This window comes from Dermochelys coriacea, chromosome 2 (assembly GCF_009764565.3).
Source record: "Dermochelys coriacea isolate rDerCor1 chromosome 2, rDerCor1.pri.v4, whole genome shotgun sequence".
In the NCBI taxonomy this organism is placed as follows: Eukaryota; Metazoa; Chordata; order Testudines; family Dermochelyidae; genus Dermochelys; species Dermochelys coriacea.
This window is the reverse complement of record NC_050069.1, coordinates 230,169,584-230,196,428: the sequence shown is the minus strand read 5'-3', so window position 1 is coordinate 230,196,428 and position 26,845 is coordinate 230,169,584. Positions and strand designations below refer to the sequence as shown.

The window sequence follows — 26,845 nt, the reverse complement described above, 5'->3', positions numbered from 1 at the left end:
GAGCCAATTAAGAACATACTAGAATCAGTTATGGCAGGCAGACTAATCAGGACAACTGGTTTTAAAAATGACCTCCCATCAGTTAATGGAGGGTGTGCAAGGAGCAGGGAGTAAGAAGTTGTGCTGCTGGAGGACTGAGGAGTACAAGCATGATCAGGCTTCAGGAGGAAGATCCTGTGGTGAGGATAAAGAAGATGCTGGGGGGAGGCCATGGGGAAGTAGCCCAGGGAGTTGTAGCTCTAGCTGTAGCTGTCACTGTCATGCAGCTGATACAGGAGATGTAGACAGCTGCTATCCACAGGGCCTTGGGCTGGAACCCTGTGTACAGGGCAGGCCTAGGTTCCCCCTATCCCCTGATCAGACACAGGAGGAGTTGACCTGGTTTGTGAGCAACGCCAGAAGGGAAGGTCTAATTTGGAAAGGGATCTAGCCTGTCCCCGACCCACTAGGTGGGACAACAGAGACTGTGGAGATTGTTCTCCATTTCCCCCATGCTGGCCAGTGATGAGGTTAGCTGAGTGAATGGCAGGTTTGAGCCTCTAGCAGAAGTGGCCAAACTGAGGGCTGCTGTGAACCTCTGAGGTGAGCAAATCCGCCAAAAAGCACAAGGCAGAGGAGGAACTTTGTCACAATACAAACAACCTATACTTGAATTGCAACATTGTGGAACATTTAGTTGACAAGATCTTCAATAAATGTAACAGAATTGGGTATCATTTATGTCTGAATTACACCCTTGATGGGGACAAACCACTGAATTGCTGAGAGTCATATGACCACAAATAGTTTCCATTTTTCAGCAGCTAGCCACATTAATCAATACTTGGACATTTGCCAAATGACTGCCAGCTACACAAGGTCACATAAACCTACTGTGCGCCAAATAGACTGTGTTTCTCAATTCAAGGAGCAAGATACGATCTCTTCCCTGCCCTGTCTGTGTTGTGCTTCTGCTTTTGTTTTAAAGGGGGCTAACATATCACTCTCTGTAATAAGACAGGACCTATCTAAAATCTAATTGGGATTTTTTCAACTGTATTGCTTTAAATTGGTTGCAGAGTCTAAAGAACCTGGTTTGGGGTCTGATCCAGAGTCCAATGGAGTCAATAAAAGTCTTTCCATTGGCATCAATGAGCTCTGGATTGGGCCCTTGGAGGGCAACCTGATTTTTAAAAGGGATGAACACGCAGGAGCTCCCACTGAAATCAGTGGGACTTGCTGAATGTCCAGCACTTTTGAAAACCTGTCCACTTATTCAGGTGTCTTTGTATTGACAAAGGATCTGTCTTTTTAAAATCTTGGTCAAGATTGCTTGTAGACTAGAAGCCTGATCCACCACCTCTTGGATTTTGTAAGCATACACATTATTGTATTCTTGAAATCACTAACCACAAAGCAATGCTTCTTGTAGTGCTATCTGATCACTGGATAAACCCAACTGTCTGAAGCTGCCATGTAATTCCCAGAAATTCCACTATCTCCAGACAGCACATCCAGAAAAACCATAGACATATGATACTATGGTAGCCTATTAGGTTACCTGTCAAGGTGAGACATGACTGTTTTTGAGATATCAGCCCCAGCCTCCTGCAGAATGCGAATACTCTGGAAAGGGGCATTGCTATTCCTGCCAGGATGGATTATAATGGGGCAGCCCAGCTGTGACTGAGCATGCGCTGTTGCCTGCAGTACTTTGTTTTCACTCTCAGTCAGAGGCCATGAGCAGCCAATTTCTCCTACAACACCACACTTGATGTCGGTTCCATCAGCTCCACTGAGGATCTCATTGACGATAATATCTGTAAGCTGAGAAAAATAAAAAGGAAATTCTTTAGTTAATGATACTTTATTTTGCAAAGTATCATCTCTGGTCTACACACAAAGTTGCACAGGGTCTAACTAATGGTGTGATTTTTAAATCTATTTAGACAAATATATCTAGTTTTGCGTACACACTCTTACACTGGTTTAAGCTTGGTTTACATGAGTGTACCTTGTGCCAAGTGCAAGCTAAACCAATATAAGCCAGGTTTAAACCAATACCAGAGTGTCCACACAAAAGCTTGCATTGGCTTAACTAAGAGCTGGTCTACACCCAATATTTGTAACAATTTAACTATATTTATCCAATAAGCTAATGCTTCTCAACTGATATCGTTAAATAGGAACAACTGCGTAGAAAAGCCCTAAATCAGGTTTTACACCTATTAAAGTTAAACCTATGCAACTTCTGTGTTTAAACAAAGCCTCAAGGTGAAAGTGAATAAATATCATTGGTAGAGAAGGGACAAAACTGTAAATTTTTTAAAGTTTAGGGAAGATTCTAGTTGTCAAGACTTGAGGAGCAACTATTGGGCCAAATCCTGCTCTCAGATATGCCAGAGTAAATCTGAAGTAATTTCTCTGACTTCTGAATTGTAACCAAGAATAAAATTTGGCCAACAATCTTTCAGGGTGAATTTTTTTTTAAAGCAGCCTTTAATTCTACAGGGACAGATGATGGCATGTAGACACCTGCAAATATGATCAGGTAGTTAAACTTCTTGATGTCATTATTTGCCCCCACAAAAACAGGCACACATTTGTGTGTGCAAAACCGAGGTTGAGGACCTTTTAAATATCTGGCCCTAAATGTTTAATATGGAATCATGATTTCAGGGCACACTAACAATAAAGTAAACAAGGAAAGAAAAAGGTCTGACAAGGCTGTATTAACCTAGAAGCTAGTACAGTAACTCCTCACTTAAAGTCGTCCCGTTTATTGCTGATCAATTAGGGAACATGCTCGTTTAAAGTTGTGCAATGCTCCCTTATAACATCGTTTGGCAGCTGCCTGCTTTGTCCACTGACCGGCAGCCCCCCTATCAGCTCCCCGCTCCCCTAAGTTCCCTGTGTGGCAGCCGCCCAGCAGGCTACCAATTGCCGGCAGTTCAGCTGTCCCTCCTCCCACTGCCTTGTGCTGCTCCTGCCCTCTGCCTTGGAGCTGCTCCCGGGAGCCTCCTGCTTGCTGGGGGGCATGGGAGGAGGGCAGAGGGGGAGCTAAGATCAGGGTGTCCCCCTCCCCTCCTACCACCCGCTTACCCTATCTCCATAGACTGTGGGCGGTGCAGGGGGGACTCATGACAAGGCTCAGGACGGAGGGAGCTTGCAGGCAGCAGCTGCTGTCTCAACCTCCTGATCTAAAAAGGCAATGTACTTAGAGTGGCGGTCAGCGTACTTAAAGGGGCAATGCCATTCTCTCTCTCTCCCACACACCGGGTGTGTGTCTCTGTCTGCCATGCTATCTCCCCTCCCTCCATTAGTGCTGACTTGTAGAGTATGAGGCTACATTAACAACAATGTGTTAACCCTAGAGGGCTCAGCTGAGTTCTAGTTCATCATTTAGCAGTAAGGCATTCCCTGGGAAATATCCCACCCTCTTCCACCCGCTGACTTCACCACCTCAACCAAACTTCACAATCATCATTGCTGTGTACAGTATTAAATTAAATTAAAACTTATACTGTGTATACATATATATAATATAGTCTTTTGTCTGGTGAAAAAAAATTTCCCTGGAACCTAACCCCCCCCCCCTTTACATTAATTCTTATGGGGAAATTGGATTTGCTTAACATCATTTCACTTAAAGTAGCATTTTTCAGGAACATAACTACAACATTAAGCGAGGAGTTACTGTACCTTAAAACTAGAACATTAGCAAACAAATTCTATGTCAAGTGAATCTGTCATTCATTTTTATTCTCTCTCCCGGACATGGACACACAACACAATGGGGTCGATCTTCAGCTGGTGTAAACTGAAGTTAATAAAGCTATGACAACTGAGACTACCTGAGCATCTGCCCCAATACTTCTGCACTGTAATTTTAAACCTTCCAATTCATGCATACAACTGAGCAGTTAACAAGAATGGGTAACGTGCAACAGAATACAGTTCTTAGAATTCCTTATGGCAGTCTGAAGAATACCATTTGTGTTGCAATGTTCCCAACATGTGGCTTACCTAAATCTTGTCCAGTTTAAGCAATCATGGCATGGATTGCTGGAGACACTAAATCTCTCCCTTGTTTAACTAATACTAATGTCAAAACTTTCCATTTATTTAGCTGTATCTTAACAAAAAGATAGACCACAATGTCCATATCAGTGTATCTATGGAATCACTGATCATTTTTCATTGATCAATCGCTGCAGACATCTACATTCAACCAGGTACCTGTCAACAGCCTGGACTGGATTAAGCATTGATGGAACGGACTGCAGACTACACTGCATTCTTAAGAACAGCTTGAAAGCTTGTCTCTCTACTAACACAAGTTGGTTCAATACAAGATATTACCTCATCCAGCTTGTCTCTAATATCCCGGGACCAACATAGCTTCAACAACACTGCACACACTGCGCTCTGTAAGTCACCAGTGGTCCATGAACCACAGTTAGAGAACTTTTACCCTATGGATCCATTCAAATTGGCCCACCTATTCTGGATGGCTAACTAAGAAACTCATGCATAGTTTTGAGAAATAGCACCAGTGCGAACAATTTCGGGCTGCTCCTCAGTTGACCTAAATCATTAAGGTCAATGATGCTAACCTCAATGGAAGTATGTCAGTTAACACCTGCTGAGTATCTATCTCTGTGCTTTTAAAATTAATTTTACTCTTTTGTAAATATAGCAAATGTTTTTAGTTTCAGCTCAGATCAGTACATGCACACTCTGTGGGCTGCTCATTTCTCTTCTGCCTTGGAGAGTTCCCCTCTCCCTTCATCATATCAGCTTAAGAACAGCTGAGTGGATATTTATTATGGTGATGTATAGGGATCCCAGCCATGCTCAGGACCCCGTGTCCCAGGGATGTACAAACAGAGGTGGTCCCCGCTCCAAAGACCTTAGTCAGTCAAAGGGTAGGGGAAAATTATATAACCTACAGGCAGAGTGAACAGAGGGATGATTTGCAAATAGCTTGTTAGTGCCACAATTGTTTATTTACTTTCTTTTTAAAAACCTTTTGGGTGTTTAGTTGGGATGGATTAGCTGAAAAGAGGGACAAGAAAAGTAGACGGGACATTAGTCTATTTCCATCCCAATATTTTGTAAAAAGAAAATTTTCACAGCTGTGCCAGGATGCTGTACACATGTAGTCATTTTTCACTGTTAGGTCATAATAAACCCTTAAAAGAAAATAGAAATGCTGATAGATCAGAGTGGCAATACTGGGTGCAGATACAATTTACACAAACACAATTATCATTGTTTGCACAGGTTTTCAAGAAGAGTATATTTAGGTTTTTGTCAAGTTGTGCGTGACCTGTCACTGATCTCCTATCATCTGTACATTATCAGTAGGGCACTATTTTATTATTTACTTGTTAGTACTTACCCGCTCCACTGACATAGCTTGTGTCTCAGAAGAATGAGTGGCATGCACATAAAACCCAGCCCCGGCAATAATGTGGACCCCGGTTTCCTCAGCAAGCTTCTTTAAAGTCTTTACATCTCGGCTGATACCCATGGTTGTGTTTTCCACTATAGTCCCACCACCTGCTGCCTTATAATGTAATAGCTCTTCCTTTACAGCATCTGTTTCCTGATACAGAAGAAGGTTCTCTTTATGGCTGTAGGGATTCTGTTTAATCCAAAACAAGTTCTTCATCTCAATGGGCCCATCAGACAAAGCTTCTTGGTCTGAAGAAGGCGGGACATAACAGCAGCTGTAGTTCATTGACAAGTGTTCATGGGTCATGGTGCAGCCAAGCTGACTTGGCTCCACAAGGCCCAACACGGTCTGCACTTTCCCACCCAGGGAAGGCATTTTTTTTCTTCTTTTATAAGGAAAGAATCCAGATTCTAAACAAGCATTTGCTAGAAAAGAGGAAGGGAAATAAAACATGAAAAAAGTTTGTATAAAAAGCAACAAAGCTCCTATAAAATATAGGAATTTCACTCCCAATGCCAATGTAGCTTGTTCCTTACGATATATTTTCAAACACTTTGTCCAGTCTCGTTTTAAGATGGAGCTTCCTTTACTCCCTTGTGGGAAACTATCGCACAGTTTAGCAGACTTCACTAGCAGGGAATTTTCCCTGATATTCAGCCTACATTTTCCTTTTGAACCGTTACTCCCAGTTATCCTCCCCTGGGTCACTCCTACTGGGATCACTCCCAGAGCAGTTATTGTAGCTCCATTTGGCCCAGTTCTTTCACTGTTTCTTCATTAGTCCATCCCCTCCAGACCCTTCTATGGCTGTGAATTTCACCAAATATTTGCCAAAACCTTTCTGGTGTTCTGAGCCACTTTAGGCAAGAGCCTGTGTAACTGGCAGAAAGCTGGACCTGAATTCTACCGGAAGGCCCCCTAGATTCTACAGCAGGCTGGAAATTCAATGGCAGATCCAAATACATTCCAGAATGAGCTACAGCTCACTTCATCGGATGTCTCTAAGGTGCCACAAGTACTCCTTTTCTTTTTGCGAATACAGACTAACACGGCTGCTACTCTGAATTCCAGAATGGAAATTTTTATCAGATTACATAGGGAAATGAATAATGCAATTGGCACAACTATGTTTATTTTCTCATTAACATCAATTATTTAAAACTGTTCACACACTTTCAGTTTTCAGTGTGGTGCAGATTTTCACATTGACAAAAAGCAGCAGCATTATAGAAGTTGTCAGGGGAAAAGCTGGAGGTTCTGTCAATTAGGCAGGAGGCAGTTGGGGCTTTTGGCACCCAAAGTGTGGAAGGAGTTTTGGAGTTGTGATGGAATCCTCTAGTTGCACTAGAGGAGAAAGGTGACATTTCCATTATTCATCTCCCTGAGCCATCCAGTACCCCAGCAGCATTTCTACTGTATTTAGCACCCTGTCATGTCACTGTCCGACACTATTTGTTAGTTCCAACCCTTGTGTCCTAGTCCCCTTGCTCTTTGATTGTCATTTCTAGTATGGTGATTGGCATTAGAAATAAAGCTAAATTCAAAGTTACATTTATATCAAGATATTTACAATGTAAAAAATTCTCATTACAATTTAAAAAAATCACAATTTATTGTGGTAACACAATATTCCATTAAGACAAATGTTTCCTTTTTAATAGCAACCACTGTATGTTCATTTAGGATTCTCTGCTCCCCAGCATCTGTCACATTTTGTCAGCTTGAGCCACCAGCTGAACATACTTGGCATCAAGGCTGAATATTACTTGCCTGATACTTTCCATTTTTAAAAAAATCATTATCTTCCAAGATTGAATATACTCTTTCCATGCCCAGGAATTTGCCTATGTTTGGACACTTGTTTGCCCTACTGTGTCTGGATTTTGGGGGGGGGCCAATCTCCACCTATTTTAGTAACCTGAGGTCAAATTCTGATCTCAGTTACACTGGTGTAAATGTGGAATAACTCCATTGCAGTTCCTCTGGATTTACATTAGTGTAACTGAGAGGGGAATTTGGCTCCTGAACAGCCGGAATTCCTACAGCAGAAATTCAGATCCAATTCTACTTCTCCCAAGCCTCACTGGGAAAATATTTTTATCTGAGGTGATTAGACTAGTATTTTTTTTATATGGCTGAACCTTCAATATTTTTTTCTTCAGCTAATTTGGATTAAACAATGTTATGTTATACCTTTAGCCATTAAATGGGCAGTTACTATGATATTCTTTAAGGCTACTACCTACAACTGGACCACGTCAAAGTTTCCAATCTGTAAAAATGCAGCCTGAATCTCTACAGGTTAGAATTAGCAGCAACTCTCTCTCTTTCTCTCTCCCTCTCTTTTTAAGTTTACTTCCCATATTAACACTAAACAAGGCTGACTACCCAGTTCAAGTTAGATCTGCCTGATGCTAGCTGCAAAGGCTTGAGGATATGTAGTTATAATTCCTAGTCAAACAAAATCATGAGTTATGAAACAAAATACATGTTTAATGATGTCCAGAGGATAGGACTAACTGGAGCACACATTATTGATTAAAGAGAGAGGTCTTTCCCTTTCTGTCTCCCTTTCAGTGAATTATATCATAAACACGGGTCTGTTACTGGTAAAGCCCTAAGAGCAGATTTTTTATGTTTAACTTTCTATCTATTAATGAGACAGAAGAACAAAGTCAAAAGGGCACTGAGCCCTAGCCCTAACGGGGTTAATAATGTCTAGATCTCTGATCTTTAGAGCTAAACAAAGTACGACAGTACTATGAGTAACACCATTTCATAGTGACAAAGAGCTACCCATAGTGTTCCCATCTAAACATAAAATACCAGTTTCTACAGATTAGAAATGGACACTGTATAGTAAAAAGTTTTCAGTGACTGTGGTTAACCTAGTTATGAAACTTGGCCAGCCTTAAGAGACAGATATGGTTGATTTACTATATTTGTGTGTCCTGTGTGTAAGAAGACACTGTATGAAAATCCCAATTAGAAAGGACTGCTCTGCTATGAATTTAAAGAGTAAATGCCAGTAGAAGTGGTTGTGCTGTATATAGTAGACTTAACATAAAACATTACTTGGGGACATTTCGATAATATGGGATTACAATAATAGCGCTCCTGGTGGGTCATTGTGTTGACTTGTTTGCGACTGAACAGGAAGAGTCGCTTTCCTAAAACAGACTCCTAATTTATTAATATAATGAGCTGGTATTTGTCAAATAAAGTCACCCAGGGTAAGAGTTTGAAGGGGACTGCACTCGTGTGAATCATTAAAAGCAAAACATCTTTCTCTTTCAGTAATTGTGGCTGGTTGTGATTAAAATCAAGTTGTCTGACCTCATCATTAATCGAATGTTCTTGATTAGAGTTGGTGTTCTGTAGACCAGCCCACTATTTTGGAAAAGATTCAATGATCTGAGTCATTCTTGTCATTCCTACAGTCCAGGCAAAGAGAGTAAGATGATTGTCTTAAATATTTAGTCCTCTTCTGGCAGCATAACCAGTGGTATTTACATTCCATATAAAATCATACTTTCAAATGATTTTTTCTGCACAGCCTCCTTTCAAAATGCAGTTTTTAGCCTGATGAAACTACCTTTTCATAAATATGTTTGAATAAGTAATTATAATGTAATCAGGGCTGGCCTTAGGGAAAATAGTGCCCTGGGCGAACTTGTATTTTGGCATCCCTAGCCCCGGTTGCCTCCCCAGGCTCTCCCTCACCCACATTGCCCCTGGCTCCTGCTGCCTCCCCTGGTCCCGGCCCCACATCCCCAGGCTCCTGCAGGATCCCCACCCCCCAACTGCCCCTGGCTTCCACCCCCTTCTTGAGCTCCCCCACATCATCCCTGGCCCCCACCCTATCGCCTCTGGTCCCTGCTGCCTCCCCCAACTCCTCCTCCCATCTCCCCTGCTGCCTCCCCATCCATCCCCTCTGGCCTCCGCTGCCTCCCTGGACTTCCCACACCCTCCTGCTACCTCCCCCCGCACTGCCCCAAGCTCCCTTCCGCAGCCTCGCACCCCAGGCCAACCCCACTCCTTGCCCCTTGACCATGGCACCTTAGGTGGTTGTGCACCCAAGGCTGGCCCTGAGTATAATGGAAAAAGCAGCTCTCATGGTAAAATTGCTAATTAACAATTAGAGTGTGGTATTTTCCTATTTTTTCTACATTTTTCTATTTTATTTTTACTCATGTTATAATATATTACTCAACAAAAGCTATTCTCATTGAATCAAGCTTTCTGCTTGATTTCAGACAGCTATTTTGATATGTATGTAGATTTTCAAGATGAGTTTGCGGCTCATTCCTTTCTGGCACAGATACATTAGATTAATCTTCACTAATCTGGCCTGACCTCTGTGAAGACCCAGGTTTGTGTGTGTGATCCACTTATAGCCTATAGGTGCTGTCTGGTGATTTCTGCCAAACAAAGCCTAGAAGTATCTGCTCCAATGTTGGATTCTTCTTGTAACAGGGATTAAACTGTTGACTTTTAAGATTCTGTATTACTGCATATATGCAAACCTAAAAGAGATACAAGAGATCTATAGCACCTTTTGTCTGAGGCTCTATAATTACTTTACACATTTTCATTAAGTGAAATATTCACATTTTAAATGTCTTGTCCAAGATCACTTCTGTCTCCCTGGTCACTCAACAAGAGACCTAAAAGTGGCAATTCTTCAACAAAAAAACTTCAAAAACAGACTCCAACATGAAACTGCAAAACTGAAATTAAATTTGCAAACTGGACACCATCAAATTAGGCCTGAATAAAGACTGGGAGTGGTTGGGTCATTACAAAACCTAAACCTAATTTCCCCCTACTGTTTGAAATGGGCCACTCTCATTACCACTACCAATACAAAAGTTATTTTTCCTCTCTTAGTATCCTGCTGTTAATTGAATTGTCTCGTTAGACTGACCTCACACTTGGTAAGGCAACTCCCATCTTTTAATGTATTTATACCTGCTCATTTATTTTCCACTTCATGCATCTGATGAAGTGGGTTCTAGCCCACAAAAGCTTATGCCCAAATAAATTTGTTAGTCTCTAAGGTGCCACAAGGACTCCTCATTGTTTTTGCTGATACAGACTAACACGGCTACCACTCTGAAATCAATTCATTGTAGGTTTTCCCAACCTAGATAATAAGACTAGAGGACACTCCCTGGGCTCCCTACAATGGATGGAGTCCTCAAAGACAAACAGAGACACTTCCATTCCCTGAGCCCTAGTTCGAAGAGGAGTTGGGGAAGGAAATAGATCTAAAAATTCAAATATCTCCCAAGTGCCTCTTTGAGGCTGCACTAACAGCCATGGAACAACTTAAATGCTGATCTGAAGTCTGAGGTAAAGGATTCCTTCCCCATCCCAGCTTCCATGGATCTGCCGAGTACAGAGCTAGAAATCACATTTGTGCCTCAGTGTAGAGAACACTGAACTTTTGAAGGAAAACTACTGCATAATATCATTCTAATCACTACCACTAATTAGAAAGAAGAGTAAATCACTAAAGAAACAAGCTGTGTTAAACAGAATGAAAAAAGAATTTAAAATAAAATTTTGCAGGAAGCTGCCAACTCATCAAACTGACGGAGCAGGCACAGGAAATGAATGAATCAGCTTTGCCAAAATTATTATGTTAGTGCTAGTCTTTTTTAAAAATACAAATAGTTACTAGTATAGCCGCTAACATAACAGGACTTGAATGTGCACTTCCTACATGTGCCAATGGCAGGCTGCATTTCCTGAATCCTAACTTGCTTCCAGAAAGCACCAGTAAAATGGCCACTTCCACTGAGAGAAAGAGAGAAGAGGCAAGCTCTGGTCTGGAGATATTGAAACAAAGATTGAAATTTCTAAAAACTGTTTTGAAATTATTCTTTGTACTACGGTAGCACCAGAGAGCCCTAGTCATGGGCCAGAACCCTATTGTGCTTCTGTATAAACACATAAATGATGGTCTCTGAAATTAAATGAGTGTATACACATTTTGATAGAGCAACTATTATTTCTCTAAAAAAACCAATGAGTCCGTGCAACTAAGGACTGCAGTTTTTCATTATCGTCTTGAAATAGCTAGAGTTTATTATAGTAACTCTAAGTGAACCTTTACAACAATCGACTGTACAGTGCACAAAATTTAGCCTGCTACTAAACACTAAACACTGCAGTTGTTATCATTCCTAGAGGTATGACTGAGTGCTATGGGACCCACTGGTAAAAAGACCAGGAATAAGTCCTGCAGTCCTTACCCAGGCAAAGCCTCCATTGAGTTCAACAACCATTTTGCCTGAATGCCAATGGCAAGATTTGGCCCTTTGTTGTTTTCCCATCTGGAACATGCACTTCTGTCATTGTGTCGTTATAATAGTCTTGTAATGAGCAGTCTCCCTAAACTGGAATTTCTTGTTTCCTATGGTAATCTCATATTGCTAAAACATAATTACATAAACATAGTCTCCACATGCTTGCAATTGTTTTGACTTAGTAAGCACATTTTAACAGTACTAGCACGGAGTCTCTCTAGACTTGCACGGAAATCATTTTATTGTCATTACATTAAAATGTGAGATTATAACTCTAAATCCAGATTGCTGTGACAGAAAATGCATGAAATCTAATAGGCATGGCTCAGTAGCTATTTGTTACATTTTAAAAAAGATTAATTCACTTTCTGTTTTGGAAATAAGGGTTGCCTTGTTCCACCATGAGCATTATAATAGAATCTTTCCTTACATAATCATACAAACACAAGAAATGTAACATAACACAGGTTACGTATTTATTTACAAAAGAGACAAATGCTTTAAAGATCCGATCCTGCACCTAATGATTTCAGTGGAACATGGAGAAGCCTAAACATATAGAAACATTTAATACATGAATAATAAATTAACCTAATAGATTTCAGGAATTTAAGAGACATGCATACTAGTTAGCGCTAACACCAAGCAGCAGTTTTGTAATACCATTTGTTCTCACTGTGTTACTGGCACTTTTAAAAATATTGTGTGTGTAAACAAATTATGCAGCCCACCTTTGCTGTAGGAAACTATACAAGTAAAATGTAACAGCACAGAGAAGCATGCTATTGTTTGCATTACTGCAGAGTCTAGCAGAATCAATGAATCTCTTGTAGCTAGGAGAATGTATCTGATATAATTTAATCACCCCTAAATATTTGGCTCAGAACACCAGAGTAATCTTATAAAATTGAGAAAATTACTGAAGTTATCATACATCCCAATATCTATCTTAGAGTTTTATACTGCTGCCCATCACCATAGTATCTGAGTGCCTTCCACATAAAATCAATAGCAACAGTGAAGTCCCTAGCAAACTTCATGGAGTCTTTGGTACTTTTCCTTTTTCAGGGTAACAAATCTGCTTGGGGTAGGGTTTGTGTTTTTGATTTTTAATATATATTTTAATAATTCTCCCCGTTCCCTATTTTTTCCCCTCTGGTTAGTAAAGATTTATTGGGTGGAAGAGGATGTCAGTGTTATGTCATTTTTACGATTGAAAGACTTTCTCAAAGAGGAAGGTTTTTGAAGCAGTTCCTAAGGATAAACTCTGGATTCGCTTGTTCTCTTCTGGAAGTTTGTTCCTTAGCTAAATCCCCTTCGCCAACAATGCTTTGGCCCCCAGTTCTCTCACACCTCATCCTGGGCTTTATGTCCCAGCAGAACATAGCTGTCACTGTGGTTCACAGGTTAAAATTCAGTCTTTAATGTACCTAGAACTTGATCCATTTATTGCTTTCAAAACTAGGACCTGATGCTAACTGGTCATGCAAGCTTAATTCAGAGTTGAGCAGGATCCAGAGGCATCACACCACTTTGATAAACAGGGATGCGTGACACTGAGCCAGCGAGGGTTAGGCAACCAGCAGGCTAAAGTGACCTAACAATCAACCTTTAAGAACATATTAGGGAAGTATTGAAATGGTAAATAGGACCATTCCTTGCAGATGGTTATCAAACCCATGTTAAATGGACAAGAGTTCTGTGTTGTTAGAGTTACAGGTAAATACTAAGGGCAGGTCTACACTAAAGCTGTAAGTTCACCTAAATTATGCTACTTCAGTTACATTAATTACCTAACTGAAGTTGATGTAATACAGTCGATTTATAGCAGTGTCTACACCACGCTATGTCCCACAGTTCTCCCACAGACACCTGCACCTCTAAATATACTATCAAGTATATAAAGACTAACAATATTTTCCACTTCTCAAGGACGATTTTAACCAGTTGATTCTGGGAAACTTTCACGGGAGAGTGCATCAGCCACTTCGTTAGAATCTCCTGAGATGTGTTGGATGTTGAAATCAAAATCTTGGAGAGCTAAACTCCACCGAATAAGTTTTTTGTTATTTCCCATGACAGAATGAAGCCACTGTAGCGCAGCATGGTTGGTTTGCAGGTGGAAACGCCATCCCCAAACATATGGGCATAGCTTTTCCAGAGTGTAGACAATGGCGTAACACTCTTTTTCACTGACTGACCAGTTGCTTTCCCTCTCAGACAGCTTCTTGTTGAGAAACACTACAGAGTGGAATTCTTGATCCGGTCCTTCCTGCATTAAAACTGCTCCTACACCACGCTCAGACGCATCTGTGGTTACTAGGAATGGTTTGTCAAAGTCTGGGGCCCTTAGCACAGGGTGAGACATGAGTGTCACTTTAAGCTGATTAAAGGCCTTCTGACACTCTTCGGTCCACTGAACGGCATTTGGTTGTTTCTTTTTGGTTAGGTCTGTCAGTGGGGCAGCGATTTGGCTGTATTGCGGTACAAATCGCCTGTAATAACCGGCCAAGCCTAAAAAGGATTGAACCTGTTTCTTTGTCTTTGGGACAGGCCACTTTTGGATAGCATCCACTTTGGCCTGTAGTTCCTTGACCCATCTGCTGTCCAAGGTAAGTCACTCTGTTTAGGTCTATTTGACACTTCTTAGCCTTAACAGTTAGTCCTGCCTCCCTTGTGCGCTCAAAGACTTTTTGTAGATGTTCCAGGTGTTCTGCCCAGGAATCCGAAAATATTGCCACATCGTCAAGGTAGGCGACTGCATATTCTCCTAATCCCACTAGGAGACCACCTACAAGACTTTGAAAGGTGGCGGGTGCATTCCGCAGCCCGAAAGGGAGTATATTAAATTCATACAGCCCACATGCGTGGTGAAGGCTGACCTTTCCTTGGCGGATTCATCTAGCAGTACTCGCCAGTACCCCTTGGTTAAGTCCAAGGTAGAGATGAACTGGGCCCATCCCAGTTTCTCTAATAGTTCATCTGTGTGTGGCACTGGATAGTTGTCTGGGCGAGTTACAGCCTTTAACTTATGATAGTCCATGCAGAAACGTATCTCCCCATCTGGTTTGGGAACTAGAACCACTGGAGATGCCCATGCACTGCCGGGGGGCAGATTACACCCATCTGTAACATATCCTGGATCTCCCGTTCGTTAGCAGTTTTAGCTTGATGAGACACCCGGTAAGGTTGGACTATAATTGGTTGAGCATTACCTGTGTCAGTGGAGTGGTATGTCTGCTCAGTCAGTCTTGGGGTGGCTGAGAACATCGGCACATAGCTAGTGCACAGCTCCTGGATCTGCTGTCGCTGCATACGCCCAAAGATCATGGAGAGGTTCACCTTTTCCACGCCACCAGCACTTTTCCCTTTGTAGTAGACACCTTCAGGCCACTCAGGGTCATCTCCTCCCTGGGCTGTAAACTGACAAACTTCTAATTCTCTGGAATAAAAGGGCATTTAGAGAATTAATATGGTATACCTTAGGTTTTCGGTTGGAGGTGGGGAATGCCATGAGATAATTAACAGCTCCCAGGCGCTCCTGGACCATGAATGGCCCTTCCCACGACGCTGCTACTTTATGGGCCTGGAGCGCCTTTAAGACCATGACCTGGTCCCCTACTTTGAAGGAACGCTCTCTCGCATGTTTATCATACCAGGCTTTTTGCTCTTTTTGATCATCCTGTAGGTTTTCTTTAGCAAGGGCTAGAGAGGTTCGGAGGGTGTTTTGTAGTTTGGTTCCAAAGTCCAGAATGTTAGTTCCTGGAGAAGGTGTAAATCCCTCCCATTACTGCTTCACCGACTGTAATGACCCCTTAACCACGCGGCCATATACAAGTTCAAATGGTGAAAACCCTAAACTAGGATGTGGTACAGCTCTGTGGGCAAAGAGCAACTGCTGCAACACTAGGTCCCAATCACTGGAGGGCTCATTTATGAATTTATGTACCATGGCCCCCAAAGTTCCATTAAATTTCTCCACCAGGCCATTTGTTTGATGGTGGTAAGGAGTGGCAACCAAGTGATTTACCCCATGAGCTTCCCAAAGGCTTTCGACAGTTCCTGCCAGGAAGTTAGTTCCTGCATTTGTGAGGATGTCGGAGTGCCAACCTACCCTGGCAAAAATGTCTGCTAGTGCCTGGCACACACTTTTAGCCCTGGTGTTGCTTAGAACTACTGCTTCCGGCCATCGGGTGGCAAAATACATGAAAGTCAGTATGTACTGCTTTCCTCTGGGTGTCCTTTTTTGGAAAAGGACCCAGAATATCGACAGCTACTCGTTGAAATGGAACTTCAATGATGGGGAGTGGCTGGAGAGAGGCTTTGACCTGGTCTTGGGGTTTTCCCACTTTTTGGCATACCTCACAAGACTGGACATAGGTAGAAACATCCTTGCTCATTCCCTCCCAGTAGAATGACCTCCCCAAACAATTTTTGGTCCTGTTCACCCCAGCATGGCCACTAGGATGATCGTGGGCTAAGCTCAAGAGCTTGACCCGGTACTTAGTTGGAACTACCAACTGTCTCTGAGGATGCCAGTCTTTCTGGTGTCCACCAGAAAGAGTTTCCTTGTATAAAAGTCCTCTTTCTACAACAAACCTGGATCGATTAGAAGAGCTGAGAGGCGGTGGGTTGCTCTGTGCCGCTGTCCAAGCTTTCTGGATGCTTTCGTCTGCTTCCTGTTCGGTCTGGAACCGTTCCCTTGATGCTGGAGGCATCAGTTCCTCATTGGATTGTGGACCTAGGCTTGGTCCCTTTGGAAGCAATGTAGGGGATGGGGCTGCTTCCGTTGACTGTGAACCGCTCTCCGCTGGTGCACTATGTTGAGGTTCGGGCTCTGGCTGAGCCTCTCGTGTAGGGTTATTGGCTGCTGCCAGTTCAGGTTCGTTGGGGCCCTCTGGTGTTGGGGTTGCAAGTACTGGATTCAGTGCTGGCAATGGGTCTGGTGCTGGCTGTTCCGCCAGTTCTGGTTCTGGGACTGGCTCTGTCTGGGTCTCCGGGATTGGATCCACTACTGCTGTTGCAGACATTGGCCTGGGGTCCGAGTCCATCACCTCTGACCGGGTCCTGGTAGAAGTTTCCGGAACAGAGCTAGGCGTGACAGCTGGTTTAGCCTGGCTGCGGGTGACCATTCCCACCCTCTTGTCTAGCTTCACACGATTGGCCAAGGCTTCCCCCAACAGCATGGGGATGGGATAATCATCATAGATTGCACAAGTCCATGTTCCTGACCAGCCCTTGTACTGGACAGGCAACTTGGCTGTAGGCAAATTGAAAGAGTTGGACTTGAAGGGTTGAATCGTCACTTGGATCTCTGGGTTGATTAAATTGGGGTCCACTAAGGAAGCATGGATAGCTGACACTTGTGCTCCAGTGTCCCTCCACACGGTGACCTTCTTCCCGCCCACACTCACAGTTTCCCTCCACTTCAAGGGTATCTGGGAGTTATCTGGGCCTGAGGACCTCTGGTGTGATTCCGGTGCAATGAACTGAATCTCCGGTTCTTGGGGCAGTTGACCTTTACATGCCCCAGCTTGTTACATTTAAAACATCGTCCAGCTGACGGATCACTGGGGCCAGGTGGGTTGCTGGAGAACGGTGTGGCAGGTTCCTGGGGGGTAGTTGGGACCTTAGGCTTGCCCCCGGTAGTAGGGTGGGGTCTGAGGTTGTCCCTTCTGGTATCCACTCTAACTGCGACCAGTTTTTTTCTTTTCTGCCACCTCCACCCATTTGGTTCCAATCTCCCACTCCTCGATTACAGTTTTGGGCTTCCCATCTAGGATGTATCTTTCTATTTCCTCAGGAACATGCTCTAAGAACTGCTCCATTTGCATTAGGAAGGGAAAATCTTCTGGAGATTTAACACTTGCTCCTGATATCCAGGCATCCCAATGTTTCACAATGTGATAGGCATGTCGGGTAAATGATACGTCTGGTTTCCACCTTAGAGCTCTGAACCGCCGACGGGAATGCTCGGGTGTTAAACCCGTTCTGACTCTCGCCTTGGTTTTAAACAGTTCATACTTGTTCATGTGTTCCTTAGGCATTTCAGCCGCCACCTCAGCTAAGGGTCCACTGAATTGTGGGCTCAGCTCTACCATGTATTGGTCATTAGAGATGCTGTACCCAAGGCAGGCCCTTTCGAAGTTTTCTAAGAAGGCCTCGGTATCATCGCCTGCCTTGTAGGTGGGGAACTTTCTGGGATGGGAAGTGGTACCTGGAGAAGGATTGCTAGGGTTTGTTAAAAGAAAAGGAGTACTTGTGGCACCTTAGAGACTAACAAATTTATTTGAGCATAAGCTTTCGTGAGCTACAGCTCACTTCATTCTACTGAGTCTTTGTCTTCTCCATCTCCAGTGCATGCTTCCTCTTTTTCCTTCTCCTCCTCTACATGCTTCCTCTCTTTTTCCTTTGCCTCCATTTCCATCCGTATGAGTTCTGTCTTCCATATTCCTTTTGTTTTTCCTCAGACTCAAATCTGGCTAATTCCAGCTTTTGCTGAACTGTGGAGTCTGTCATCCTAACCTCTCTGTTTTTCAAACTAACTTTACACCCAAGAATTAGAAATAAAAACAAACAAACAAAAAAAACTTGGCTTGTAAAATTTTGCTGTGCTGTAATAGGATACCTATATTCTCTGATAGTGATTGTCAGCCTACAGAAAAATCCTTAAAAAAAAAAAAAAAAAAAAAAAAAGCAAAACCAAACCCCCCCCCCCCCAAAACACCTTTGTCTCCAGGGAAATAGGCAGAAAAACCCTCCAGTTGCTCTTAGGTTAAAAAAAAAAAAAAAAAAACTTCTTCAAGTCTGCGAAGACTGGTGAATTTCCCTGCAGGAGGTTAACTGACCTGCCTTTAGGTAGGGAAAACTCCAGCTCACAAAAGACAATTCCCTTTTGTCTCTGTTCTGGCCCCCAAGCAGAGAAAAAAAACTAACTGCTTTCAGTTTAAAACCTGCTTTCCAGCAGCCCAAAGGAAAAAAAAACAAAAACTATTTCCTTTTCAAAATCTGTGCTTCTGGTTCAAAAAAATCTCAAATTGATCTCAAAATGATTTCAAGTTGATCCCACCGCTCTGCCACCATGTCAAGGTTCCTTCCCCACTCTGAACTCTAGGGTACAGATGTGGGGACCTGCATGAAAACCTCCTAAGCTTACTTTTTACCTGCTTAGGTTAAAACTTCTCCAAGGTACAAACTATTTTACCTTTTGCCCTTGGACTTATCGCTGCCACCACCAAATATCTAACAGGGATATAATTTGGAAAGAGTCCGTTTGGAAACGTCTTTCCCCCCAAAATCAGGCTGCCAGCTGCTTTGCCATATCTTTAGGCCTCTTTCCAGTTATTGTTGAATCCGTGATCCATCAGGACTCATGCAAGAACTGGCTAAGGAAACTTACTATAACTCCTTAGTTTCATATCACTGGAGGTTACTGCACTTTGCTTGGACACCCAAGCTCCAAGATGGAAAAGGAAAGCAATAGAGAAGAACATGATGGCCAAAACTTTGAGACAGGAAGAAAATGGGGGGGGGGGGAGAGGAGGTAAATTAAGAATTGAGCATCTCACGACACAGGCAAGTATTTTTCCAAGAGTACAGTAGCACAACCTCTGTGTCCTAGCCAGTATTAATTTTCTGTGACAGACTAAGGTTCTTTAGAATCTCTTGCTCTTCAGGCCTACCTGAACAACATTTAGCCACCTCTTTCAGTAAGGGAAGATTACAGCTGTCAAAATCTACACCAGAGTTTGAATTGATGGTGGAGAATTTTTAAGCTTCCCATCTGTCATAGGGTGTACAGACCATGGCAAGAAAACAGTTAACTGCCTTTCATTTTAGAATACAGCCTCAGCTGTCTCTAGTCCAGTGTTTCTCAAATGCAGCCACCGCTTTCGGCCACAGCCTCTTGGACTGTTATGGGAGGTGTGGGGGGGTGCAAAGTAGTAGCCCCTCACTGTTGCTCCTGGATACACTGCCTTGGTGTTGATTGCAGAGGCTACCAGCAGTGGTTGGGCCCTACTCCTCTTGTGGAGACACCTGGGGCACAATGCTGGAGAACCATGCAACCAGTGAGTTTCTCAAGTTCACAGAGGCGGTGGGATTCAGGCGTTGGGCTTCAGCCCTGAGGTGGCGGGGCAGCAGACTCTGTCCACAGGGCTTCAGGCTCCAGCCCCCAACTGTCTCCCCCACCCCCACTGTCCTTGGGCCCCACTGCCACCCCCCACCCAGGGCTTAATTTGTCCCCAGGTTTGACAGGCCTGAGTAAATCTGCTGTGAAAAGCAATACTTGTATGCTTGTTAATATTACTTTTCACAACAGACTTACTTGCAATAAATAAATTACAATGATTTGGACATGTATATATGCATATTTGTTTTTCCTAAAACTAATTAAGTATTTTAGGAAGAAGTGTGAGAGCGGCCACCAGCAAGAGTTGGTGGCTGCACTCTGAGGCCACCAAAAAATTTGTCCTGAGAACCTCTGAGTCACTGCAGAGATACTCAGGAGAGAACAGAAACAGCTGGGGACCCTCTTCTTATACTTCCATATAAGGGATCAAATGCTGAAAAAGCAGAAGTAGGAAGTCACAGTCCTTATAAGTCCTCAGCACGGCTGAGACCAGGAAACAGCTTGGTTCTTTGGTCTACTTTCTCCAGAAAAGTTGGTTGAGAAATGCCACCCTATGGGCTAGTCTACACTACAGGAGGGATTGATCTAAGTTACGCAACTTCAGCTATGTGAATAACGTAGCTGAAGTCTATGTACTTAGATCTACTTACAGCGGTGTCTTCACTGCAATGTGTCGACGGGAGACACTTTCCCGTCTATTTCCCCTTGGCTTTTCGTTGAGGTGGAGTACCGGAGTTGTCACTAGAGCGATCAGTGGACCATTTATTGCATCTATTCTAGACACGATAAATTGACCCCAGATGGATTGATCGCTGCCCATGTAGACAAGCCCTATGCCTTAAACTCCCAATGGGACTGAAATATGGGAGTAGCATTAGGAGGAGTGATTTTTCACATGCTTATCTCTTGAGATTTGGCTGAGCTTTAAACTATAAGCAAGGAAAAGTGGGGAAACTTTTTTCCCCTCTCTTTAACCCTGAAGAGGTGGGACTCTTAGATCCCCCTGTCCCCCACATCTGGGATCAACTGATAATAAAACCTGCTCCTCTTAGACTACAAAATACCTATCTTGTGTTCTGACTGGTATTTGATCTTGCCCTATTGTATGGACACCATCTTAGTCCTAAATCAAAGCAGAAAAAAATACTCATGCGGTCTACAGACACCAATCCCCTAATAGTACACTACTCACTCAGTATTCTGTACCTCCAGTGTACTCTGGTTTTAGGTACCTTATGAGCAAGTGCCTCAATAGGTCTGGAAATTGATTGTTAACAACGAAGGAAGCAGTAATGCTAATTTTTGTTGCATTATGCACTACATTTTTTATAAATTAGCACTAGTCACCTTTATGAAATGTAATTAAGCATCTGAATGCCATTGTTGCCATCTCTGATTATAACAACAAAAGTGAATATGACAATGGTGACACTAGGGAGAACATTATGCCTGTTTAAATCCCCAAATGCAAGAAAGGCGTTAATAATAATAACTGACATTTATGTAGTGTCTTTAATTCAATGATCCCAAAGTACCTGACAGAATAATACAAAAATGCATATTACAGGAATTACTTCACCCATCACTCCAATGCAGCCACCCTGAAAGGCAGAAGGCTGCAACCTTTTAACACCAGAGAACAGATGAGGATAGAAAATGAAGTATGCCATATGTAACAAACTCCTGGGTAAGTTTAGATAGGCAGAATACAATTGTCCAACAGAAATTCAGCCAAGGCTAAGATCCCTCCTCTTGCAAGAGGTACCATAAAATTCTTTAATGACCACAAATGGTCAGAACCTTGCTTCTATCCAAAAGATGATGTCTTCAACAGCAGACTGCCCTAAAACCATGCTGGGATATTCACTTAGTTAGCCCTAATTAAAGAGGAAGAACACTACTTCCCATAACACCTAAGGTTTCCTTTAAGAGCTTGCATTCATGTACCAACTAGGCCCAGCCCTCCTTAGAAGAGCACCCCACTGAGATGGCTTACTTACTTATGTTGATAGCCATGCATGTCAATAAGGGTTGCACATTATAACGTAGCCATTACTGATCACCTCCACTGCAGAGTCCTTGGGACTCTGAAGAACTGTCTTCTGTTTCCAAAGTAACCTTCTACAGGAAAGTTGGGAGATGCCCTCACCACTGTGGGAAGCTGGGAGGTACCAGATGCTACGCTATCCATTTAATGGTCTGGACACACACTCTCGCAATATTGTGATTTTTTTTTTTTTAGGTTTCAGAGTAGCAGCCGTGTTAGTCTGTATTCGCAAAAAGAAAAGGAGTACTTGTGGCACCTTAGAGACTAACAAATTTATTAGAGCATAAGCTTTCGTGAGCTACAGCTCACTTCATCGGATGCATCCGATAAATGCATTCGATAAATAATAAATTTGTTAGTCTCTAAGGTGCCACAAGTACTCCTTTTTTTTTTTTTTTAAAGTTCCAGGCTATTTAATGGGACCCACCTCTGCTCCTTGGCTTGCCATCTCCACATGGGAGCCACAGCAGGAATGATGACTGTAATTTAACTGCTCTGGGGTTCTAGACTTAAACCCCTCATAAAATAATGGCCTTGCAAACCTTATGACAGCATTGACCATTAGCAGCGATGCCTTGCCCAGGTTGTCAACCAGGAAGTCTAGGTTGTAAAAACTATCTGCTTCTCTGTGCCAAAGTTGAATACGTACTAGAGAAGGGATGTTCCTTCCTGATGCTTAGCTGGCCAGTGCTGCATGAGTACTAAAGTGTCAAAACACTAAGAATGCATCCAATGAAGTGAGCTGTAGCTCACGAAAGCTTATGCTCAAATAAATTTGTTAGTCTCTAAGGTGCCACAAGTCCTCCTTTTCTTTTTTAAGGACAGTGAGTCACTTTGATCATAGTGCAGCAATTACCTCTTATTGGTTTGACAATAATTCAACCACCATTTCTCATTCTGCCACAACACTGCTACCACCCCACTGTCATTGATTTCCTGGACAGAGGGGTACTCACATATGCCAGCCCCCAGGTTGCAGTTAGTACTCTTTTCATTTCCTCAAACACCCACGTACTCCACTCCCAACAGAGCTGCGTCTCTCCTGGCCAAAGAGCTTTGGTATGCGTGTTTGGCTTCTACTGCTCCAGACATTTCCAATCCTACTGTGTGCTCCCAGCATGGTTCACTACTTCCTCTGTTTTTTCCACCAAATGCATCCGATGAAGTGAGCTGTAGCTCACGAAAGCTTATGCTCTAATGAATTTGTTAGTCTCTAAGGTGCCACAAGTCCTCCTTTTCTTTTTACTTCCTCTAAATGGCCTGTCTCTTGGGGAAAGTCCAAATGGCAGGCACCTTCTTAGGCCAGAACGAGAGGTATTTCCTGTTAGCCTACCAGACCTGCCCAGTCCTTCTGTGTCCTCCTTAGCTTCCTCCCCACAGGTAGAGGCATGGGTGCCACTACTACAGTGTTTCAAAGCAGGATCCTGAACCCCATACATATTAATCAACTTCACGCAGGGAACCGTTACTCCGCAGGCTGTGGTCCAAGCACAGGAGTGGGAATCAAACTCCTGATTGCTAATCTCCGTTTGGCTACTGACTCACTGTGTGGGGCGGCACAAGCTGGCTAATTTACTGCCTCGCTCACACCATGGCGGGGGGGGGGGAGGGGGGTTAAGCGACAACCGAGCTCAGGCGTGCTCCGAGCAGGGTTTACACGCCGCCCCAGCGAAGGGGAAGGACAGGCCGCGGCCCGGCTCCTGCCAGCGGCTCTGCTCGGAGCAGGGCAGCGGAACCTGCAGGACGGGACCGCAGCCAGGCGGGGGCGGCAGCAGGAAACGCCCGGCCCGAGCGGGTGGCTCTGGCCGCCGCAAGGCGCCTGACACCGGAACCACCCGGGTGCCGGCCGCAGCACCGGCTCCCGCCCCCCACGGCGGGCGACGCTGTCCCGGGCCGACCCCCCTCGCTGCCCGGCGGCCGCGGCCGCGGCGCCGGGACTTTGTGCGGGCCGGGCCCGCAGACACCGGGGACCCCGCTCCCTAGGGCGCGCTCACGCCGCTTACCCCCAGCCCGCCGACCTTCCGCTCCGCCTTCCCGGCCCGGGGCGTGGCTTCCCCAGCCCGCGCCCGCCCGCCCGCCTCTCGGCTGGGGCCCCCGGGCGGGAGGAGCCCGGTGACGTGCTTGGACGGGCGCCGAGGCCGGGCGTCCCCACCCGCGGCCGGCCACCGGCTCCCTGGCCCCTGCCGGGGTCTCGCCCTTCATGTGGCCCCTGGCGTAGCAGTAGCGCAGGCAGAGCCCACTGCGGTGGGTGCCCTGCGCCCTGTCATGGCACTGCGCACTCTGGGGCCGCTTCCCTCTGCCCCTTTCTCATGGGCCTTCAATGTGCCTGCTGGCTGGGCCCTGTGGGGGATGACACTGGCTCTCTGCCTCGTCAGTGCATCCCATGAAGTGAGCTGTAGCTCACGAAAGCTTATGCTCAAATAAATCTGTTAGTCTCTAAGGTGCCACAAGTCCTCCTTTTCTTTTTGCCTCATCCTGGTGTGTCACCGACAGTCCGGTCTGGGGCTACCAACCTTGTGACCCAATGGACTGCAGTACCTTGGGAATCATAGACTTGTAGGTCTGGAAGGGACCTTGAGAGGTCGTCTAGTCTGATCCTCCGCACTCAGAGCCTGACTGTGTAATAACTAAACCCTCCCTGGCAGGTGTTTGTCTTAAAAACTTTCAGTGACGCAGATTCCACTGCCTTCCTCTGTAATTTGTTCCAGTGCTTAACTACCCTGAAAGGAAGTTTTTCCAATTATGCAACTTAAACCTCCCTTGCGCATTGCTTCTTGTCCTAGCGTCGGAGGTTAATGAAAACAATTTTTCTCCCTCCTCCTTGTAAGAACCTTTTACGTACTTGAAAACTGTTATCATGTTCACCCCCGCCCCAGTCTTCTTTTTTCCAGACTAAACAGACCCAGTTTTTTCAATCTTTCCTAATAGGTCTTGTCTTCTAGACCATTAAGGGTTTTTGTTGCTCTCCTTTAGAAGGCGGGCGGGAGCTTCCGGACAGATGACCTATTGAAGTCCCTTCCAGTCCTACATCTCTGTGATTCTATGTTATGGCACTTACTTCATAGATAATTTTCACCTTTTCTGGAAGGTAATGAAGAAGTAAGTATATGGGAGAGGGAATGCCCAGAAGGGGATGTTTTAAGGACATGGCTGGGAACGAAAACGGGGCAGAGTTAGTAGAGAAAAAGAGAGGCTAGAATGATCTTTGAGGAAAAAATACAGATAATAGGGCTGGTGTATAGTAATGTCTGTAGTGAATACAGACTGTTGCAGATAAGGAAAATCAGGAGGGCTTCCTTTTCACTGGCAGCCAACCACACATAGATAACTTAGAGTTATGGTAAAATGCTCCAAAATACAAATAGATTGGTAAAGGTGGGCTTCTTGAATGGTTGCTGCTCTCAATGTCACTTGTTTTTATTTGCTGCAAGTATGAAATCCAGAGAGTAAGAGTTCTACAAAGATTAAGTAAAAACCTGAAAGCCTAGCATTTATAGTGCCTTGTATTTTAACATGTTCATATTGCTAGGCAATCAGTGTGGGAGAAATTATGTATGAGAACCATGTTAAAAATAGTCTTGCAGTGCTTTATGAGACTCTTTTCATTTATCACTGGCCATATTAAACCCGTTTTGAAGATTTGTGATGAATTTCACATAAGACCTGCACATCCACACACCTTTGGCATTTTACAATTATAAAGGCAGTATTAACACTTTTGTAGATTCAAAGTAAAACTTCGTAAGAGCTGTATTTTTGTGCATACAAAAAATCAGCCTCTCTTAAAAGCAGTCTTCACTATGTCCACATCAAACTATTATGCTGTAGTATTATTTTTATCTCCTTGTCTGCTGCAAAACGGGACTTCTAATCCTAATGCGATAGGGCTACTTCATCCAAACCAATGTTTAATAAATAAATGGGGAAAACAAGTCAGTATCTAGCGCTGTCTATACATGTAATTCTGTATTCACAATTTAGGTGATTACAGCTTTCTGTAATGCTGTTGACTTTTGTTTCCTCTCCCCAGTCTGACAATCAGGCCATTAAAAAATATTTGATTAGTTGCCAGATGTTATGCCACTTGAAACAAAATTCCAACGAATTTTGAAGCAAAAAAAAATCAGGTATAGTATAGAATCATAGAATATCAGGGTTGGAAGGGACCTCAGGAGGTCATCTAGTCCAACCCTCTGCTCAAAGCAGGACCAATCCCCAACTAAATCATCCCAACCAGGGCTTTGTCAAAGGAAGGAGATTCCACCCCTTCCCTAGTAACCCATTCCAATGCTTCACCACCCTCCTAGTGAAAAAGATTTTCCTAATATCCAACCTAAAACTTCCCCACTGCAACTTGAGACCATTACTTCTTGTTCTGTCATCTGCTACCACTGAGAACAGTCTAGATCCATCCTCTTTGGAACCGCCTTTCAGGTAGTTGAAAGCAGCTATCAAATCCCTCCTCGTTCTTCTCTTCCACAGACTAAACAATCCCAGTTCCCTCAGCCTCTCCTCATAAGTCGTGTGTTCCAGTCCCCTAATCATTTTTGTTGCTCTCTGCTGGACTTTTTCAATTTTTTCACATCCTTCTTATAGTGTGGGGCCCAAAACTGGACACAGTACTCCAGATGAGGCCTCACCAATGCCGAATAGATGGGAATGATCACGTCCTTCGATCTGCTGGCAATGCTCCTACTTATACAGCCCAAAATGCTGTTAGCCGTCTTGGCAACAAGGGCATACTGTTGACTCATATCCAGCTTCTCGTCCACTGTAACCCCTAGTCCTTTTCTGCAGAACTGCTGTCTAGCCACTCGGTCCCTAGTCTGTAGCAGTGAATGGAATTCTTCTGTCCTAAGTGCAGGACTCTGCACTTGTCCTTATTGAACCTCATAAGATTTCTTTTGGCCCAA

General features: G+C 43.8%; 1 protein-coding gene across 6 annotated transcripts in view; it reads right to left on the bottom strand.

The window, feature by feature from the left end:
* The window catches only part of PTER (phosphotriesterase related), a 36,594-nt gene extending 12,107 nt beyond the window's left edge, over positions 1–24,487 (bottom strand). Inside the window, exons 1-4 of one of the 6 annotated variants that reach the window (XM_043509388.1) lie at positions 22,889–23,024; positions 20,954–21,008; positions 5,384–5,865; positions 1,541–1,806 (exon numbers count right to left, since the gene is read on the bottom strand). In XM_043509388.1, the coding sequence (XP_043365323.1) occupies positions 1,541–1,806; positions 5,384–5,815 (698 nt within the window). In that variant the 5' untranslated portion in view covers positions 5,816–5,865; positions 20,954–21,008; positions 22,889–23,024. Of the gene's footprint in view, positions 1–1,540; positions 1,807–5,383; positions 5,866–20,953; positions 21,009–22,888; positions 23,028–23,935; positions 24,029–24,445 lie in introns of those variants that run through there. The other 5 variants (XM_043509387.1, XM_043509390.1, XM_038392498.2 and 2 more) reach the window with 5 other exon arrangements.
* Positions 24,488–26,845: the final 2,358 nt, after the last annotated feature.